We start from the raw sequence: 21,170 nt of genomic DNA, 5'->3' as shown, positions 1-21,170 counted from the left end.
ACTTGTTTGTCTTATTTGCGTAACAAGCATTGGACAGGCAATAAAACAGTCTTCACCGAGTTGTGAGAGAGAAGGAGAAAATGTGTTTCAATATATCTACAAACAAAATGAGCTCAGGGAAGAATGTCTGATATTTTCACACATACTGAAAAAGAATACAGGGACACAACAAAAACTAAGCAAACCTTGAAACGTTTTTGCACAGTTAAAGCTATAATTTATAGTAAAAGCTTTTATGTACACAGAGGCACTACAGAATATTAGCACATAAGACACTCTTTTGTGCACATTTCAGTGACAAAACATTTTTGTACTGACGGGGGGAAAAAAACGTGCTTTTTTTTTTACCCTGTTGTGTATGCGTAATGTGTGATGCGTGTGTGTGTGAGAGTGAGTCCGTCCTAGAGAGTAGTTCTTGCTCTTTAGCTGCAAGTTTGTCACAGTGCATAACAAAGTCAGTGATGGAATGTCATTAAAAAGAAAATCCTTATAAACAATTGTTAGCATTACCCATTAACATGAATAGTGAGTGTTACAATATTAATTAAAGAATCTATTTACAGTGTGACTGTGTTTATATAAGTATATTACATCTAGCAAAGTTCAAAATCCGTTCTTTTTTTCTTGGAACCACTCTCTCATATATTCACGGCACCTGCCATTATCCGAATTTTTGGCACCTTTCCCCTTTTTCTTTCTCTTTCTAACTGTAATATCATCCTAAATCCATCATTACTTTTAATCCATGTAATAAAACCTGCTCTTAAATATTGCAAAATTATTGGCTAAGCGGTCTGTTAATTTACTGTTTAAACAAAAGAGAATATCCATCATAACGAGTACAATGAGAACAAACATAAATATACTCAAATATAGCATGGTAACACCAAGCTTAAGACACAGCCATAAAAGGGGTCAGCACTGATGACCTAAACATTCCTTAAGAGGAATGCAAAATACTCAGAGGGACAGTTAAAAATGGTTATGGTATTTTTGTTGAATGCTGGTGTGCATTCCAAATAAATGAACGGTTTTCTCTGGCACTGTGCACACTATTTTGCAAAAAGGAAGAAAAGAAAAAATGCATTAAAAGGTGCTTTATTATACAGGGTTTCCCATAAGTCCAGCATCATAGATATCAAAAATATTTGTAAAAAACCTGCAAAACAATTGGTTTTATTTGTAGAACTTTCCTAATATATTATATTCGGCATTGATTTGCTATGATTTATTTAGAATTGTTTCGATCCGTTCTTCCTTGCTCTGTAAAGATGAATCCTATGTTGCTGGACATATAGGACATTATGTACAATACCTATACTGTGCATGTTCTGCCTTGGGCCACGTTACAGCCACTATATAACTCCCTCCTGTATGTGTGCAAATAAAATATATATTAGGTTTGTCTTCCTTTTTATGGTGTTCTTTGATCGCATTATGTTATCACATTTTCCTGTATGCAACCATATCCCCCTGTTGTGTTTCTTTGTAAGAATATTTCCTGCGATTGTTTAGTGAGGGGGAGCTAGCGGTCGTCCATTGTGACTAGCCATAAAAATATCCAGAAAGTACACAGCATAGGCCCTTTGAAGTCCATCAGTTCTTTGCATCTTCTTTTGCTGCTCGTTTACCACACTTCTCCTCTACCCTGAGTGACTTACATGCAGCAATTCTTCATAGCACCCTCTCCTCCTTGAGCTCCTAATTATCACAGGTTGCCTAAAACAGACAAAGTTGTCATTAGCATTCCAGACATTCTCTCCTAGTAGACGGTGGAGACCAAAGTGTCTCTTGCTCTTTACCTAGCAATTACTCTGAATCTGTTAATTTTTCACATTCAGTTTTAAAATGATCTTTTTTTTCTTCATATAAATACTCATATAAAAACTAACATATTAACTAACTAACACATTACCTTAGAGTGGTGTTTCCCTCTTGTAAAGTGCTGCACTGGTTGGTCCCTCAAACTGCAATTTAATGGCTTGTTTGAGGTTAAGCTGAGGGTCTGTGGTTGTGATGAACACAGGTTCTTCTATTAAGGCACCATGTGGAGAGATGGCTGAGAGGTCAAAGGTTGGGGAAATTGTTGTTTTTTGAAAGCCATCCCAGCTCTCTTTTTGTTCATGGAACTGAAGATGAAGTGGGGGATAACCCAACTGTGAACGGTCTCTATTTATTGGCTGTCTAATAGCCCCCTCTTGGTTTGGTGTCACTCCTAGAGACAACATTACTGAGTTCCACTTGCAACTTCCCGATTTCAGGGGACTGTTTTCTAGCTCGTTCTCAATTAAGTGAGGCGTTTGTTGCTTCAAGATGTAGTCAGCAGTTTGTGCAGACCCAAGGCCTTTAAGGGGAACATGCGAGTCCTGTAGTCCAAGGATCGTGCATTGTGCATGGGTAGGGTTATCTTTGGAAATTACTTTCTGCTTGTTCTTTGCAATGCTTCTCTGTAGGCTAGAAGGATTTGAGCCATGTAGAGGTAAGGTGGATGGCCGACTGCGGCAGCGGGGTAGTGAGTGCTGCTGAATCTGCTGTGTGAAGCTTAAGGTGTCTGCAGGTACAGTCTGCACCGTGGCCAGAGAGTGACACGTGGAGGAAGATGTCTGAGAACCAGGCACTGAATGGAATCTCTCAGCCGTAGAAGCAGGTGAGCAAGAGGCTGACAAAGAGTTTGATGAGGTGGAGGAAGTGGCTGGGGTACCATTTCCAAACCCCTCTACAGTGCAGATGGAAACCTGAGTTTTCAGAATGGAGGAATTGGAGGATCCTGGAGTTTCACAGAGTAAAGGTAGGAGTCCAAGGAATGGCTTAGCACCATAGCTCTCTAGTAGGCGGACAATGCTGAAATGACCTCTCTTTCCTGCAACTTTTACCGGACAGCGGCCATAGCGATCCAGAAGGTCTGGGTCAGCACCATTTTCCAAAAGCATGGCCACAATTTCAGTGTGTCCCTCCTGAGCAGCGATACTGAGTGCAGTGGCACCTTGCTTTTTGCAAGCAAGATCAACATTTATGCCCCTAGCCCTGAGGAGCAATCTGCCAGCACTGATGTGCCCCCTCCAAGCCACGGAGTGCAGTGGTGGTCGGCCTTCTGAGTCCAGTGCATTAGGGTCTGCACCATGTCTTAGCAACAGCTCAATCCCATTTAGGTCACCTTGCCAAGCTGCTACATGTAGTGCTGTACGGCCCTCTGCATCTCTTGATTCTAGTGGAACACCCCCTTTCTCTATGAGTAAGGTGGCTATACCCAAACAGCCTTCCAGAATTAACAAGTACAGAAGAGGTCTTCCTTCTGCATCTCGAACATCAGAGTCAGCTCCACGTTTCAAGAGCAGTTCTACCACCTCCTCATGCCCTTGCAGGGCAGCTGCACTGAGGGCAGAGTGTCCATTATACCCTCGATGATCAATAGGTGATTTACGGTCAAGCAGGAGTCTAACTGTACTGCAGTGACCTTCCTGTGCTGCCAGAATGAGTGGAGTCCGGCCCTCCACGTCCAGTTCACCAACTCTAGCCATACTACCTTGCACTGTGAGTACCATACAAACACTCTTGTGGCCCTCACAGGCAGCTGTGTGCAGTGGTGTCCAGCCCAAATCATCTTTGTGATTCTCATCCAGGCCCCGGTCCAGCAGGGCTCGCACAACTTCAACGCTGCCCTTAGCGGCAGCTAAGCAGAGTGCTGTGCGACCTTCCCCATCAATAGCATCTACTGCTGCCCCCCAAAATAGCATACGGTTCACTGTGCCTGCATGGCCCATGGCTGCAGCTGCAAGGAGAGGTGTGATAGCAGAGGGGTAGGCTCCAGCACTCTCATCCACATCAGCCCCAGCCTCCAGGAGCAGCTCTACCACTTCCTCATGTCCTTCATAGGAGGCAAGGAGTAAAGGTGTCATCCCATTTTTGTCCTTATGCTCTGGATCAGCACCCCTTTCCAACAACAGACTTACAACCTCTCCATGTCCTCTTCCCCCTGCGGCTGTTGGCACACACAGCGCAGCCACTGAGAGCGCAGTACGTCCATCCCCATCTGCCAGATCCACTTCTGCACCAGCATCCAGCAATATCTCTACTGCCTCCTTATGCCCCATGTAGGCAGACGCAATGAGTGGAGTACGGCCTTCATGGTCCATGCTATCAACTTTAGCACCGTGGTCAAGGAGAGTCAGCAAGATTTCCTCGTGACCCCCCCAGGCAGCAGCACGTAAAGCAGTACGCCCATCCGGATCACAACCGTCTACCTCTGCTCCTGCCTCTAGAAGCACCTTCACTGCCTCCTTATGACCACCCCATGAGGCTGATCTCAGAGCAGTCCATCCTTCACTGTCTGCATGCTCCAGCAATGTTTGAGCAGTGTCACACCCTTGATCCTGAATCCAGTCCAGTATAACCTGAAGTACACCCACATGACCCTGCCTGGCTGCAAGGGTTAGCGGTGTCTGTCCCTGGTTGTCACTTATAGAAGGGTCTGCTCCATGACACAATAGTAGTGCAGTTATATCTACAAGCCCTGTGTGGGCTGCAGTAGAGAGCAGAGTTCGTCCATCTGATGGGTCAGTCCTGTTTACATTAATCCCACTATCCAAAAGTGCTCGTACAGAGTCCTCTCTTTGCAACACCCTTCTTAGTATTGCTCTCCCTTTACCCACACAGTGTACACCCACACTAGGACCACTGTCTGGGGAACAGGTGGGGGGGTACACACCACTTTTCATAAGAAGCTGTAGTACATCCTGTTGAACCAGCACAGGTGTTTGCATGGAAAATGGATGTTGAGAGACGGTGGCAGAAACGCTCCTCCCACCACTGCCAAGAGTGGGAACTCCAGTCCAAAGCATCCATAGAGCCAGCAGTGCTGGCTCACCTGAATGTATTCCACTGCTGAGGAGGTGATGGCCCATTTGGCATACCTCTTCCGTGTTAAGGCTTTTAGATCTCAATGACAGGGACATGGCAAGTGAAAGATGACCATCTGTAGTACTGCACAGAAACTTCTGTGTACAGTACTTTACATCAGTTAACCACTCTGCAAAGCTACTATGGAACAAGAGCTTTCTCTCCTCTGGCCCATCTACTATCAGTGGTGCCAGAGCACGCATTTGTGACTGAAAGTCCTCATGTACCATACAAGCATCTCTAGTTCGTGCAGCAGTGAAAAGTTCCTCAAGATTTATTGGTCGTGGGGAGGCAAGAATAATGTTGAGCAAGGGTCTAACGTGGACAAAGAGTTTACGGGGGAAGAGACGCTGACAGAGCCATAAATAGAGACCATTTAGTGTACCTGGAATGTCCCGGATTTCTCTGAGCCCTACTAAACCACTTGCCACACCATCCAGTACTCGCTCAAGGAAGAGAAAGCAGCCACCACTCTTGATATGCAGCAAGTTAAGCATGTCAGCGGTCTCTGGTGTGAGCTGCCGCCGCAGTGTCCCCTCCTGATCTAGCCTCCGGAGAATATAATGCTGAACATCACGTACAGCCACAGGTTTCCGCAAGTCATCTAGACACAGTTTTCGAAATCCTGTACAACAAAGATGAGAGAGATTTGATGTGAAGGAAGAATGACAAAGAGGAGATGTGGACAAATGAATGAAAACAAAACAAATTGCCATTTTAATAAATGCATGGTTTAGATAAGGATGGAATATGCCAGCAAAGCAGAAATGTACATAAAGACATATGTAGGCTGTGCGGGGAGGAGCAAAACAAGGGACTGCAGTATTACTGAATTTGCAGCTTATTGTTTTTTTTAAACGGATAAAAACTACGGACGCTCCGATTGATCAGCCGCCAATCGGTGTCGGCAACATCTGTGGTATTACTTTAACAGTGACCGTCAACAGAAATCTTACATATCACTTATATAAAGCTTGAACGTTCGGGATTGGCCGATCATGCTGACAAGAAATTGGTACTCGGTATCGGCTGCAAAAATCCTGATCGGAGCATCCCTAGTAAAAAGACAAATTGCACTTTTCCACCAAACAGCATGGCCCAGGATACTTTATATACTCTCTGTGTGTATTTCCTCAATATATCTGGGTGTATATATTCGTATAACTTCGGAATTTATTTACATTTAAAATGTGCATGACATTGCCATGGGTCTTTCTCAGTGTAAAACAAGCAATAGACACCGCAAGCTTGTTTTAATGGCAATAGCACGCACACACAAACATAAACCGGTGTCAATACTGTTGCATTACTTGAGAATAAAGTGCAAAATTACAAGGAGTCATGCATTTTATATGGCTGAATCTCAAATGTCATGTCAGACTGTGTATGCATGGCACAAGATGGCAGACTTTACTGAGATTATCGGGTAGGACATGCAATATAAAGTAAAACTGAAAACCACAAAATATTACTGCTGACAAATAAACAAAATGATTCTAAAACATTAAAGGGTATAATACTAATATATTTCTAATGTTTCTTCTTAGGTCTGCCAACAAGAGAATATTTCAAATGAGAATGAAACTTTATCAGAAAGTCAATTGTCACTCATTTTCTGCTCTTTAAAAAAAAAAAAAAAAAGTTAGCTCCATCCATATGTCCTAGCTTGACTCTAATGATATCTGGGCAAGAAGGATAACCAAATTCAGCACTGGTACTTTGTAGTTACAGCCATGCCATCACTGTCTGATGGAAAAGTGTGTACAATATTACCAAGTGTGCATACCTGAAAACATCTTGCACACCGCCTTATTCTGTCTGCGTGCAGAACAGACCAGGAGAACCCATGGTGGCAAGTACTGGTGGTGCCTGAGGAGGAGCTCCGCTATTGAAGTACTCGGAGTACCTGTAGTCCCTGCTGTCAGACCTTCACCAACTCCAACAGTCCCACTACAGTCAAAATCCAGAGAATCTACCACTATGTAAACACTCTGAGATGGAGAGGGTATGGAGAGCAAGGTCTCCACAACTGTCCTGATATAAACAAGAGAAATGGAGGGTTATTTATACAAAAAAAAAAGTAGCATTTAAATATAGAATTTTACCATATTTACATGACATTTTACAATCATTTTTTGATTAATTGTTTCCACATATTTATAGACACTGCTTACATTTATTGCATTTTTATTACCCTTAAGCTAATCCCCAAACCAATCCCTCATATCCGTTCTGAATTGTTTACTGCATCTTTAGTAATCTCGCACAACACATTTGTATTTAATTAAGAATGTGGGTGTTTTAAAAAATAAATAAATAAATAAATAAATAATAAAAAAAGGGAGAACAGAGAACAAAGAGTGAGAAGGAAATATGGGTCTAATACTGTATTCTTTGCAACTTGGAAATTATTAACCCTGGATAAATTAAAGAACCTTGACTTCAGAAAGAAACGATGTGACATCACATTAGCATCATGGCAGGCAGGAAGAGTTGCATCATTAATCTTAAACACGTGTCTTAACATAATTCCGATGTAATAAAACGCACGTTTGAGTCGAAGTTAACGAGAATATAACGTGTAACGGTTGAAGAGCCAGGTAAATCACAAAACCAAGCTGCAGAAGAAACAATAGCTTCTCAAGCTCAGCCATTTTCAAATCCTACACGTTAACTTTTCAGGATGCAAGCACTGGAACCTTTCATAATCAGAAGTCAGAAATATAAACTTCACCACATCCGACTTTGGAAAACAGCATAAGCAGGGGAGGAAATGGAAGCATCAGGGGAAAACAGAGGAGGGGACAAAAACATGGTCAGCATGGGTAATAATGCGGGGGTGGGGTGGGGGAGGGGTGAGTGGGTGGTAGAAGAAAAATGATTTTAATGATTACAGGAACAAATAAAAGACATGCCACTATACAAAATCATGTCAGGGGCAGGAAGAGAACCACCAGGAACTAAACTAGGAAAACAGCCTTCCTTTCACTTTAACACCATTTCTCAGTCCACATCCGCCTCTTTCTTTCACACTCCCCACACTTGTCTCAGCCTCCACTTTTCTGGCCTGAGGTGTGGCTCATGTGGCATGGTGAGTCAGTGCTATGGAAGCTCAGAGATTTCCTGTGTCTTCATGCATGCTAGAGGATTGTAAGATGTTGACACAGCAACCGTGAGCATGCTGCTCTTAAAGTAGACGGCAGGCACTCTGATCGATGTTCAATATTCTCACACCGTGTACAGCAGCCGTCTTAATAACACCACCGACTACGACATACTTAAAGTACTGAATTACAAGCACGTTTAGAAGAGGTCGGCCTTTAACTTGAATAATGCATGAGTTATCACAAATGACATGAGAAAAATTAACAACTGTGCTTCTGAATCAGAATAATTACCATTCAGTGCAATCCTTGCAATCATGTGGGTTCACTCAAGTTAATCCTTGCCACTGCTGGTGAGGAGCAAGCTAGGCTAGGATGGGTTTATCTCCTAATAACAATTTACATTGCTACACCATTATACAGTTACATGCAGATCTGACAGGATACTGGAGCTTTTGTTTGGTCCAAAATGCTTTCATGTTTACATTGTGTGCAATTAATGACAAGATATGATTAAAACAGAGAGCTTGGCAAGTCCTTATCATTAGGGTGTGTGCTTTGATGATGAGGTTACACATGTCTGAGCACACTGGAACATGGGTGAACCTTGATCCTTGTAAGGATCAGAGATGCACTCCTCAAGAGGATGACCATCCGAGCAGTGGTTCACTAGGGGTTAAGGACTGGTTTATTCAGCCTTAAGGTTTATTTATTATGCCTTAACTGATAAAGGAGAATAAATGGGAAATTGAACATTTCAGATCTCATCAATTTGGCCTGTAGTTTGACTCATTTACAGTCAACATGGCCAAACCTCTTAATCACACCTTTATTTTGATATCTTAAACCTATTTAACCTGGGAAAAAGAGCATATTAAGAGTCCATACATATATTTATGTAATTAAAATGTGAGGTTTTTTCTTGTTGCGAGTCCTTATCAAGTTCTGAGCTTAGACCCCCAGTAAACCACATCAGACCCTACCATATTTATTATTTTTGCCTTGAATTTATCCAATGACTAAGTAGCCCACATCAAATATTATGCATTTTCATTACAGGATGAAGGTTAGAAGAGAGACGGCTGCATCTGAGAATATACTTGCTCTTTAACCTCTTCCTAGCCACTTAGCATGTCTTTGCCTTTTGCAGGAAATCTTGAACCAAGATTGAAATGAAGGGTCTTCAATCTTTATTTGTAACGCGAACTGATTTGAACCACTCATCACTAACACGATTCCTGCAGTGGGGCAGGTTCAGGTTCAAGAAAGGGGTCATAACAGAAGGCAAACTTCACTCCACGAAAGAAGCTAATTCAAATGTTCACTACACTGTAAATACATGGGAGGAAACCGTTCACTTTACTTTGAAAAACGTATTGCACAATGTGGACCCATTATAATTCTTTAAGTCAAATCCATGATCATGGATTGAGCTTGGTCATGTTATTAATGACATGGGTGAGCTCACATTTTGTTATCCGTCCCTATTAAGTCACGAATAGTAGAAACGCACAATATATTTCACTACATATGGGGCGGTTTGATTCCCGGCCTGCATGACTCCACATACCGAAGTGTCCTTTGGCGAGACACTGGACCCCAAGTTGCTCCCGATGGCAAGCTAGCGCCTTCCATGGCAGCTCTGCTACCATTGGTGTGTGTGTGTGTGTGTGTGTGTGTGTGAATGGGTGAATGAGACACAGTGTAAAGCGCTTTGGATAAAAGCGCTATATAAGTGCACCATTTACTTTACTTACTTTACATATAATGTGGCTCTGATTTGGAAGCTAATAATTGATTATTACCTACGTGTTAATGCTGTGTAAAGATGTACATAATGTCCCTTGTTTAGATTTGAAAATGTAATGATTATAAATGGTATTAAATTACTCACTGATTGAAATCCTTACGATTCAAAATTTTGGGAAAAAAAACTATATAACAAAAAATGTTTCCACTGGCAGTAAGAGATGTAAAAAAAAAATAAATATTGACACTGGCATTGAAAATATTCGTTCTTAAATGAGAATCTCTAATCAGGCCTAATACATAAAAGCGTGAATAACGTAAACATCAACGTCTACCGAATCCTATCCTAACTGAAACCACTGAAGAATAAAACCTGGTTTATTTGAAGTAAACAGAGCAGGTTAGCTTCACATCGTAATTTGCCGTAGTAAATGGCCTCGAGTCGTTCTGCTCTTGGTTTCTGGTATAGAACACTCCATGTTTTTTCTGAACTCTGTGTTAACAGTATCTAGACCCCCCCAGAAAGCCCGGTTTACACACCTTCAGATAGTCCTCCACTGACCTATTCTCTTTCTACATTCATACACACACATTCTCCTGTTTGTGTGGTACAAAAAAAATCTCTCAGTCGTTTGTAAATGGTGGTGTGAGGGGTGTGTAGAATGTGAGAACCTCAGCTCTGACATCAGCAAACAGGAAAAATCTAATGGTAGCAACGTGCAAAAGCTCCCTAAATACCAAGTGAGAAACAGAGAGAAAGAATAGAAGAAAAGTGACAGACGCATGGTGGTGGCGACCTCACCGACTAGACCCAATGTGACACATTTTTTTTTTTTGTCTCATGTTTTCCCCCTAAAAGGGTCGTAAAAAGCAATTGCCATTCGTGCCTTAAAAAGCCTATTGTGACTGCTTTGAATGGACAGCATTATAATGTTAAAGGGAATAAACAAATAAATATAAGTGCCAGAGAAGCTGAACAATCGCCCCTTTCCTGTCTTTGACATAAAGAATGCCATTCAAAAGGGTATCACGTAATGGCTTGGTGCCAGAGAAGAGACAAGGAAAAAAAAAAGAGAGTACAAGCAGGATTAAGCCCAGATGCACTGACAAATAGCCACAGGATAGGGCGGGGCTTCATTACACTTCAGCGAAAACAAAAACAGCTGTTAAGATGCAAATACGAATCAAGCGTGATTTGTTTGTGAAATGTGAAAAGTAAAGAAACATGTCACTGAGATCTAGCAGCTGTGGTTTAAGACTAATGTAATGAAACTTTGATCAAATCATCAATAAATGAAATATCTACTAAAAAAAAAACAACAACAACTCACATGCTTTTAAGAGGAAAAAAAATACCAAAAAAAAACAAATCCTTGATAATAAAGACTAAAGTAGACTACGATCTGTGTGTGGAAGTGGCAAACTGTCTGGTTACAATTAAGTAATATTTAAGGAGGACATCACCTTTAAAGTGCGATTTCGTTGGCGTGATTAACAGACATTGGGTGTCAGATGGAGCAAGAGAAATGACAGGGCTTATTAGAGGAGCAAGCAACACATAAAAGAACACAGCTGACAGGAAATAGTAAAGGATCTTGGAAAAGCAGACAACATGGACAACATGAAAAGTGGAGTGTAAAGAAAAAAAAAGATGACAGAGCTTCAAAGTAAAAAAAAAAAAAATGTTAATACGAATAAAAGAAAGCGGATGACTTCACGAAAGATTTGCGTGCTTACAGAATGAAGCTCATTTATCCATCGATGCAGGACTGAAATAAGTGACGGACGATTTTGTGTACTTCTTTCCATTTCTATGTCTATGCCTGAAGCACTACGAAAAGAGATACAAAACACAGATTTGAAGCGCTCACCTTTTAAAGGTGTCATCTGGGTCACGTTGGCAGTGAAGAGGCTCGAGGCTGGTAGCAATAGCAGGGTTGGCTAAGAGGTTTCTGTAGTTCGGTGCCAATAGAGGACTATTACGCAGCTGTTCTACCAGGCCCAGCACAAACCTCCAAACCTCTAGGCTGTCTGCATCTTCCCTTTGACAATAGTGCCAAGCCAGACACCTCGATGCCAGCCCGAACGCTCTCCCGGCTTCTGATTGGGGCCAGACCAGCTCTGTGCAGAAGGCCGTCTTACCTGTTCCAGGCCCCCCTATCACTAGGACACCCAATGTGGGATGGGAGGAGTCCTTCACCCCTTTGGCCTGATTTCTTGCCTCCAGGTATCTCTTCACCTTCTCCAGGGCCCATTCCCGGCAGTGGAACCGGCGGCCCTGCAGCAAACTTGGCCTGGAACCCCTCATCTGGCCCAGAAAAAAGGTGTCAGGCCTGTGCGAGGACCTTTCTCCATACTACAACACAAGCTGCACAATGGATAGTCCAAAGGTTTAAAAAAAATTTAAAAAAATGAAACCCTCCAAACAATCTCAGTTCATCTTTTGTATCGATAACACTGTGTAGTGTTGAAGATTTGAAAACGTGTCCTCAGATGGTGTCTAGCTGCAGGTGCACTTGAATTCTGCTTTAGCTAGTACTCAGTCTGTCATGGTCCCTGTCAAAAGGATAGAAACACATGAATAAAAAGACAACTCAATCATAACGTCCCTGTATAGTAGCCTGCTTTCTTCATAGTAGACTACCACAGTTCTCAAATGAATGAAAACAGTTTCACTTTCTACAGGCGACTCAAAAAGTCCTGTCTCACTCCAAGCTGGAACCTACACACGATCAACAAGGAAGGATTACCTTCATATAGTCACGTCGATGAAGCTGCCTTGAACAGAAACGAATTCAGAGAATGGAAGAGAATTGAAAAATGAAAAATAAAAGAAAGAAGGCACAAGCTCTTACTTGATCTCAGATACTGATCTATGCATCCGTTTCCCTTCCAGTTTAATGTCGTCCTAGCAGTGTCCGATTCCAGTTGCTGCTTTGTTTGTTTTTTAACTGGTTTCCACCAGGTCAGTAGGTCTCCTTCTTTCCCCTTAGCTGGTCTCTGGGGTTATGCTGACAGGACTGAACTCTTCTTCTTTCACACACTCTCCCTGCCTCACAGCTGCTCACCGGTTTTTCTTGTTCTCCTCTATCTCCTCCCCTCCAGTTCCTGACATGTCAGGGCATGAAGAGAGAGAGAGAGAGAGAGAGAGAGAGAGAGAGAGAGAGAGATGGGGATAGAGATAGTGTTATAGGAGACATGTTTCAGGGTCAAAGTGTCTTCAGATAGGCATGCCATAGCTTCCATCTTTCCCTTTTTCTCCGGATTGCATCAGAAGAGGAAGCGAGGAAGGCCTTTAGATCTTTGCTCTAAATATATCTCGCATGCTTATAACCCACCAGAGGCCATAAAACAGAAAGGTGTTTCCACTGAACAGCTTGCTCTCACACACTCCAGGCTACCATACATTTATACAGTATGTATTTCAAAACAAGTCTATATGCTGCTTCTTGACATAAATAAATAAATAAATGAATGAATGAATGAATGAATAAATAAATAAATAAATAAAAATAATGGTACATTACGGTACTCAAGAACTATATGTAACGTAAATTGAGAATTTGCTGACACCTAAACAACCGCTGTAGGTACACAGCAAATGCCAGAGAAAAAGAAAAGAAAAAAAAAAAGCAAACACGCACTTCCGGGTTCCAGACACACCTATCGGTAATACCTGCACGTGCGTTGTAACCACGCCCATTATGCACGTCATTTACCATCATTAATCCGACCCAATTTGCAAGTACATCCATTTCCAGTTCGTGCCCCCCCCACCCGCCCTTATCTTTACACTTTACACCACTTTTAAATTAGAAGGAAGACAAAAAAAAAAAAAGCGTTTATCATCTTATTTCTCTGCATTCCATCCCTAGCTGATCCATATCCAGATAAACCGGAACCTGGTGGACTGCACGAGCTACCTCCAACCAACCACACACACACACACACACCTACACACCTCAATCAGATCAATGTGAACGGTCTGCGTGAACCCATTCATAAAAACTAAAGCGCTCGATTGGGAATGAAACAATGTACCGTCATCAGAAAGCGCGGCGGTCTCGCGGTCTCGCCCCGGTCCAAGTCGTTTTCCGTTTATTACACTCACCGGGTTGGGTTACTGCAGTGTATGCGCGCGCGTATGCGTTCTGATCTCTCTCTCTCAGCTTTCGCCTTAACTCCACCGCGTGCTTCCGTCAACTCGAGGAATTCCACTTCCGCATCAGTCCAGCAGGTTTAAGCGCATTAGATCCATATATCCGTCCTCCGAAGTTTCCCACGCGTTCATCACACCACCACATCACACTGGTGCTGCCCGCCCGCGTGCGAAATCCGACCACAGATTGGACTGTGACCGCCTGAGATCAGATCCATATCCAGTAGTGCTTCATCGACTCTGTTTGAGTTCTCAAATCAGTTTTTCAGTTATTTATAGCTACCCCAGGATTAAACATCTCAAAGGAGTCTCAAAAGCAGATCATGTTTTCTAACCCAATAACACTTTTCTTTATAGCCACTGTAATGTTTTATTATTTTTCTCCAAAGGATGGTTGCACAGCTACAGAGCACTTATATACATTCACCAGCCACTTTAATAGGAACACCAATGTGGAAATGGTGGTTAAGGCTCTGGGTTACTGATCAGAAGGTCAGGGGTTCGAGCCCCAGCACTGCCACACTGCTTCTGTTGGGCCCTTGAGCAAAGCCCTTAGCCCTCTCTGCTCGAGGGGGTGCTGTATCATGGCTGACCCTGCACTCTGACCCCAACTTCCTAACATGCTGGGGTACATGAAGAAAAGAATTTCACTGTGCTGTAATGTATACATGACCAATAAAAACTCTATCACCAGTACGTTGCTTTATTTCCAGGCGCCCTTATCCAGAGCGACTTACAACTATCTCATTTATACAACTGAGCAGTTGAGGGTTAAGGGCCTTGCCCAAGGGCCCAACAGTGGCAGCTTGGCAGTGTTAGGATTTGAACTCACAACCTTCTGCTCAGGAGTCCAATGTCTGAACCACTTCCCCAGTAACCCTCCTCATTCAGGCAGTTATCCAATCATGCGGCAGAAGGACAATGCATAAAATCATTCAGATACATTGGAAGATTGGGGAAAAACATCGCCTGATCTTCAGTTTCATTGAGCATGTACTGTACCCGCTGTAGCCTCAGAGTTCAGTTCTGGGCTGACAGGAGTGGAACCTAATGTGGTCTTCTGCTGTTGTCCTAGGTGTTTTTCAGCTCACCGCAGGCGTAAAGAGTGGTTCTTCGAGTTACTTTAGACTTCCTGTTAAGTCGAGCCAGTCTGACAATTCCCCTCTGACCTCTCTCATAAACACGCACACTGTCGAGAAAACTGTCTATAAAATATTGCGCTGAGTTTTGACATTTGGTTCTAGAACATCTGATTCTAATATTATGGATTTGAAGATGTGATAAATGTAGGGGTGTACTTACTTTTTCCATGTGACTGATCCGTTTGGGGCTTTTTTTGTTCATTTAAATTGTGAATATGACTACAAAATGTTGATTTTATGTGTCATTTGATAGAGTGAATCAACTTTTTATTAATAGGCTCCGTTTCAAAGACAATCAAAAGTTTTCTTGTCCAAATACGTTAATAAATAAATAAATAAATAAATAAATAAATAAAAATAATAAAATATTTCCATGGGGTGTACTTATTTTTTCACATGACTGTAGGTCACATGTTGCTTCAGTGTCCATTTTTGAACAACACCTTAGGGGTTCCCCCCCTCCTTTTTGGTGCAAAACATTGTGCTTGCATGTACACCTACAAATATCCACAAAATGGATTTTTATAATTAAAATACATCCAGAGATTATTTGCCTCCACATTATTGTTTATCTATCTATCTATCTATCTATCTATCTATCTATGCATAAAATCATGCAGAAACAGGTCAAGAACTTCAGTTAATGTCACATCAAACACCAGAATGGGGATAATTGTGACCGCAGTGATTTTTAATGTTTTTGGTTATTTCAGAAACTCCTGGGATTTTCACATGCTCCATGTGACGTTGTCAGTTCAAGAAGAATACAATAATCATCAAATCTTCAGTATATGTCCATTACGACATAATCGTTTTAAGGGCAATCAGTGAAACGAACTGAACGGTGTAAGTGGTGCTTAAATGATTTTGCATATCCTCTAGCAAAAAAAAAAAAAAAAACCACAATAGCTTTGTCCTGTTTGGAGGGAAATCCTCTGTGTCTGTGTGTCTGTGTGTGTGTGTGCGTGTGTGTGTCTGTGTGTCTGTCACACTTGTGGCAGGAACTGAGTGAATAGGCTAATGCAGGGAAAACCTAATGGCACTCGGCTTCCGGCTTCCTCACCTGATAATGCAGTAGGTCAGTCGCTCATGTTTAACCTGTAATTATATTCTTTTTATTTGCGTTTTTATTACGTTAATTACAGTTGCCACTCTGATTTGCTTAACATTTTATTTCAGAAGTATAATTATAAAATTGTGTGTCCCTGCTCAGACTTGTCCATTACCACATGCACGTGTGTGATACGTTCCCACTGCGTTCACACACACTACCCTACAGTATATGGCCTGAATGTATGTACAAATGGGACAGCAGTTATCCTCTATATAGATTTCTTGTCCTTCGAGTGGAATCAAATGTCTGACTGTGTGAGCCTGGGCAAGCCTGTTCACCCAGACCATCTGTCTGACTCTCTCTCACAAAGTATATACTCACAATAGCACTGCCACATACACTTTCATATCTGCTACTTGCTAATCGCATTTATATAGCGTAAGTGCAATCTCGAATCAGCCTTTTTTTCATCTATAGGCTGTGATTATATCAAAAACATATTCTACAACGAATCCCTTTTTAACCCTGAATATGTTTTATATGGTTAAGATATTTTGTAAGATATGGACATTTAATAGGTGTAAGGCTATACTCTGGAAATACAACACAAACACATCCCATCAGCCACTGTATCTGGCTATAATGAGTTCTGTAACTGGGTAATGATACCAAACTCCACAGCAAGGATAAACTTTAGTTTCATTCATTAGCTTCGGATCATATTAGAGATTCAGTAAAAATCTTACCTGTTCAGGAAAAACGTCATTAGTCCCTCATATTGTAATACCAGACTCTCACTTTTTGCTGTGATGACATTTGACATAGTTGAGCTTGTGTATTACGTGAGCTTTAACTAAGGTGCCTGAATAAATGTAAATAGTTGTAATGCATAATCAATCTCTATTTTATTCTAATTCAACTGTCAGTATTATTGTGTAATAAGAACTTCACCAAACACTCCCTTGATTAACCAGTCCTTCTTACCTTTTTCTTTATGTGCACCTTACTTATGCAACACCTTAGCAAACCTGCAGAAACAAAATGTACTAATAGACAGATACCCCTAGGCCCTATATATCAGACAATACCTGTAATTAGCCATAAACGTTTCAGAGGCTCTGACTGTGACAGCAAGGCAGACCAAACCATTTGACTAAACGGTGGAAATCCTAACTTATCCGATACAGTGCATTAACGCAGGGGTTCCCAAATGGCATTAACATTTGACCGAGGCCCCCCCTTTTGCAAGATGTCTTTAAAACACTTTAAAAATACAGACTTCTGAATATATCCCCCCTTTTTTATATTAATAATTACATCTTACATCTTTACATTAAATTACATTAGGAATTGATATTGTGTGTGTGTGTGTGTGTGTGTGTGTGTGTGTGTGTGTGTGTGTGTGTGTGTGGTTGTCTGGGAGTGAGAATTTATTTTTCACACCAAATCGTTGAGGCACCCCTGGCGCCCCCTGGCGGCCCCCACTTTGAAACCCACTGCATTAACGTACATTATTGACCCTCAGAGTTTGATCAGATTGACATATTTCACATGGTGTTAGTCTGCATGTCAATAGACGACTAAACCCTCATGTGTACCTGTACGTTCAGGAGAACATTTAAGCTAATTGTGAAAGGTTTATTTGTCTGTGTCATATTCAGAGATTGACAGAGTGCCTAAGGCATTAATTATCATTACTGTGTGATTATTCACTGCCATAATTCAATTATGTGGGTTGTTAGCAGGAAGACCTGAGTAACTCTAGGAGAATGTTTATATAGTGGTGGTCATGGTGCCCTGTGTAGGTCCATTCTCAGATAGCTCAGAATTATTATATAATGTTTTGTACATTATGCTATTCTAATCAAACAATTTATTCTTATCAAGGTCAGTTTATTTTAATCAATTTAATTTATTTGTCATACCCTTTGTGTATATTTTGTTTTGCCTAGCAACTCAGAATGAACTGTTTGTATGATTATAATTGATTATAATGAGGTGCAGTAACCATGTTCCAGACTCTCTCTCTCTCTCTCTCTCTCTCTCTCTCTCTCTCTCTCTCTCTCTCTCTCTCTCTCTCTCTCTCTCTCTCTCTCTCTCTCTGATTCAATAATCCTAGGGTTGTCCAGTAGAATGTTGCTATTTGTCCATTTCACCTATTGGCCAGTAGAAGGCAGCAATGTTTCATTGGTTTCATCACTCATGGTCCTTGTGCTAAATCCTAGATCACCCCGGAGACTGTGGTGTGACAAGCAAACGTGAGAGTGTGGTTTAGAAAAACGTCAAAGGTGAAAAACACAGTCACAATTAGAGACTTTTCTGTGTGATTTGAATTAAATTCTATCCATATACACGGCAGGTAACCACATATGAATTGCTTTTTATCGATCACCCAATGTGTTTGAGCCTTCAGCATCTTTGGATACTGCCTCCAAATTGCCTCCAAAATCAGCCACACGTTGCTCTGTTCAGCCATTTAGAGCTCAAATGAAGTTAAATAGAAATTTTAATGTAAATCTGTATACAAAGACATGAGACTATGACAAAGAGATGTGAGGGTTTGTAGCTAATGTAGATCATTTTGTGCAGCAACAATAAAAATAAAAAAAATCTTACAAAGTCACAAGATTTGCAAGAAAATGTTACATATCAAATAATCGTAATATTGTATACAGATTATAAGAATGAAATAAATGTTGAAGTCATCAAGAACAACTTGCCAGTCTTTCCCAGACTTTAAGTAGACAAAGGGAAAAAAAAAAATTCTTTTATCTAAAATCTTTCCTTGGCACATTTTTCACTACAAGTGGAATTTTGCTCTTCTGAAATATAATACACGGAACCTTCAGTCCCAAGGGACTTAGCTATCACATGGAATATCATCAGACCCGATAAACAAATAGAATATTTGGCACAGCCAGATTCCCTCCCATACCAAACAGTGTCGGTACTGGGTTCTCATCTGTTTTTTTTTTTTTTTACCATGCCAAGTAAACACTGATAAGGATCACTATCAATGCTCGACATTGATCAGGCAGAGATAGAATATGAAGAAGATAGAAGAGTCTGGAAGAATACCCTTTAAAAAAATCTATACTATATCTATAACCTCTAGAGAGGAAGGTTGTTCCAGATGTTTAGGTCTCTTGTTTGATTTGGTTGAGATTTATTGGTAATTTAAACTATTTAAAACGCAAATTTTATTAGTGTGACAGTGTATCCGTAGCCCGGCAGGATGGATATAGGTTAAACAAAGAGGATTTCACTGTGCTGTAATGTATATGTGACGAATAAAGGCTTCTTAAGCTTTTTTTTAAGCTCACACTGCAAAAAATGACAGTTTTACATCATAACGAAAACATTGTATGTTCTCCCCATGCTTCAGGGGTTTCCTCCTGGTACTCTGGTTTCCTCCCCCATCCAAAGACATGCAGGCTGATTCGCACCTCTAAATTGTCAGTAATGTGTGAATGGGTATGTGACTATACATGTGAGTGTGTGTGCGATGGGTTGGCACCCCATCTGAGGTGTCCCCTGCCTTGTGCCCTGAATTCCTGGGTACAGGCTCCTTATCTGGAGGATAAGCAGAACAGAAAATGGATGGATGGATGGATGGATGGATATTGAAAACATCTTGAGCATAATCAAATTAATCAAGTTTTGAAAAAAAAATAATAAAAAGACTACAATAAACCAAATATAAGATTATTAAACCCTATCAAACTTTTTTCAAACTAATTTCAAGCTTAAACCAGTCGTATTCTATTGAGAGATAATGCTTCTAATAATTCTGCTTTATCTACAAATAAATGCTTAAAATGAAATGCTTAACATTATCTTCCAACACACACACACACACACACACACACACACACACACACACACACACATTTCGACTGTTCTATCTATCGATCCATCTTGCACATCCAGTTTATTATTAGTTTAGTCTTGGTTGCTTCACTTGTTTGCTTGGTTACAGTTTAGTTTGGTTTGCATTTGGATCATGAACTAAACATTCATGCTTTGCTTCACCCTATCTGACTCTCTTTTAACACGTACACCACATTGATTAGCTTAATTACATTACAGAAATGGGACTGTCAGGAAACCGCACTTGTTTCTAATAGTCAGGAATGGATTAGTTAAATGTTCCCTGCAGCATACATGCATTTGAAATAAATGAATCCTTATCTTCTCCTCTAATAATCTTTATATTGTGTGCACTCATGAGCAGTTTGGGATAGAATTTTAAGAGGACAAATATATATATATATATATATATATATATATATATATATATATATATATATATAAAATCTGTTCTGCAAATAGAAGAACATGATATAATGAAATATTACAATGCCTCAGAAAATGATTTTAAAAATACATGAATTTACTTGCATAGGTCAGGAATGGAGTGAAGGGTTCTCTAGGGAACGATAGACGAAGACAGTCTAGTCTAATATATAACTAGTGTTATGTATTATTAGCAGTTGTTGTGCAATTATTTATTTCGTTAGCAATTATTGTGCAATCCTGTGCAAGTAGATGAAGGGTGCATATATGTATGCTAAGATAAGCAGTCAGTACAACATTTAATGAAACTCTAATTGCATTTCCATGAGGTAATATGTGTTAATTATTCCAGTCATGCATCTTGCATTAGTACATTTTACATTTACATTTATGGCATTTCGGCAGGCGCATTTATCCGGAGTGACTTATCTCATTTATACAGCTGAGCAGTTGAGGGTTAAGTGCCTTGTGCAAGAGCCCAGCCGTGGCAGCTTGCGGTGCTGGGATTTAAACTCATGACCTTCCGATCAGACGTCCAACATCTTCATCATTGAGCTACTACTTCCCCATGTTTAGTAATAAACCTGGAATGGAAAAAAAAACCCCATAAAAATAAGAAATATTCGATTATTACTCAATTAATATGGAACACTGGCAATGGATATAAAACATATACATACCTGTGACGAATCCGTAGTGGGAGGCGTGTTAGAATGCATATACAGTAGGTATTTAATTAGGAAGACACGAAGCAAACAATCCATGGCGAC

The 21,170-nt window shown here is 40.8% G+C and overlaps 1 protein-coding gene across 2 annotated transcripts; it reads right to left on the bottom strand.

The window, feature by feature from the left end:
- Positions 1–194: 194 nt before the first annotated feature.
- Positions 195–13,986, bottom strand: ankrd50l (ankyrin repeat domain 50-like). Of its 2 annotated transcripts, none has more exons than XM_017469930.3 (6): positions 13,861–13,986; positions 12,605–12,857; positions 11,621–12,305; positions 6,683–6,930; positions 1,916–5,521; positions 195–1,719 (listed from the first exon to the last, which is right to left on the bottom strand). In XM_017469930.3, exons 3-5 carry the CDS (start codon positions 12,055–12,057, stop codon positions 1,917–1,919), a joined length of 4,290 nt encoding a protein of 1,429 aa, XP_017325419.2. In that variant the 5' UTR covers positions 12,058–12,305; positions 12,605–12,857; positions 13,861–13,986; the 3' UTR covers positions 195–1,719; position 1,916. The 2 variants fall into 2 exon arrangements, with proteins under 2 accessions (XP_017325419.2, XP_017325420.2); XM_017469931.3 differs by having other exon boundaries at positions 13,791–13,980.
- Positions 13,987–21,170: the final 7,184 nt, after the last annotated feature.

This window comes from Ictalurus punctatus, chromosome 6, assembly GCF_001660625.3.
Source record: "Ictalurus punctatus breed USDA103 chromosome 6, Coco_2.0, whole genome shotgun sequence".
Classification (NCBI taxonomy): domain Eukaryota; kingdom Metazoa; phylum Chordata; class Actinopteri; order Siluriformes; family Ictaluridae; genus Ictalurus; species Ictalurus punctatus.
The sequence above is the reverse complement of the archived record's forward strand: the minus strand, read 5'-3'. Positions and strand labels throughout refer to the sequence as shown.

Bases quoted from the DNA above. Each gene is read 5' to 3' on its own strand.
- ankrd50l (XM_017469930.3), bottom strand. From the start codon at position 12,057: ATGAGGGGTTCCAGGCCAAGTTTGCTGCAGGGCCGCCGGTTCCACTGC. The intron at 6,931-11,620 runs GTGAGCGCTTCA...TGTTTATATCAG, and splicing joins CCAGATGACACCTTTAAAAG to GACAGTTGTGGAGACCTTGC. The intron at 5,522-6,682 runs GTATGCACACTT...TTTGTTGTACAG, and splicing joins GGTGTGCAAGATGTTTTCAG to GATTTCGAAAACTGTGTCTA.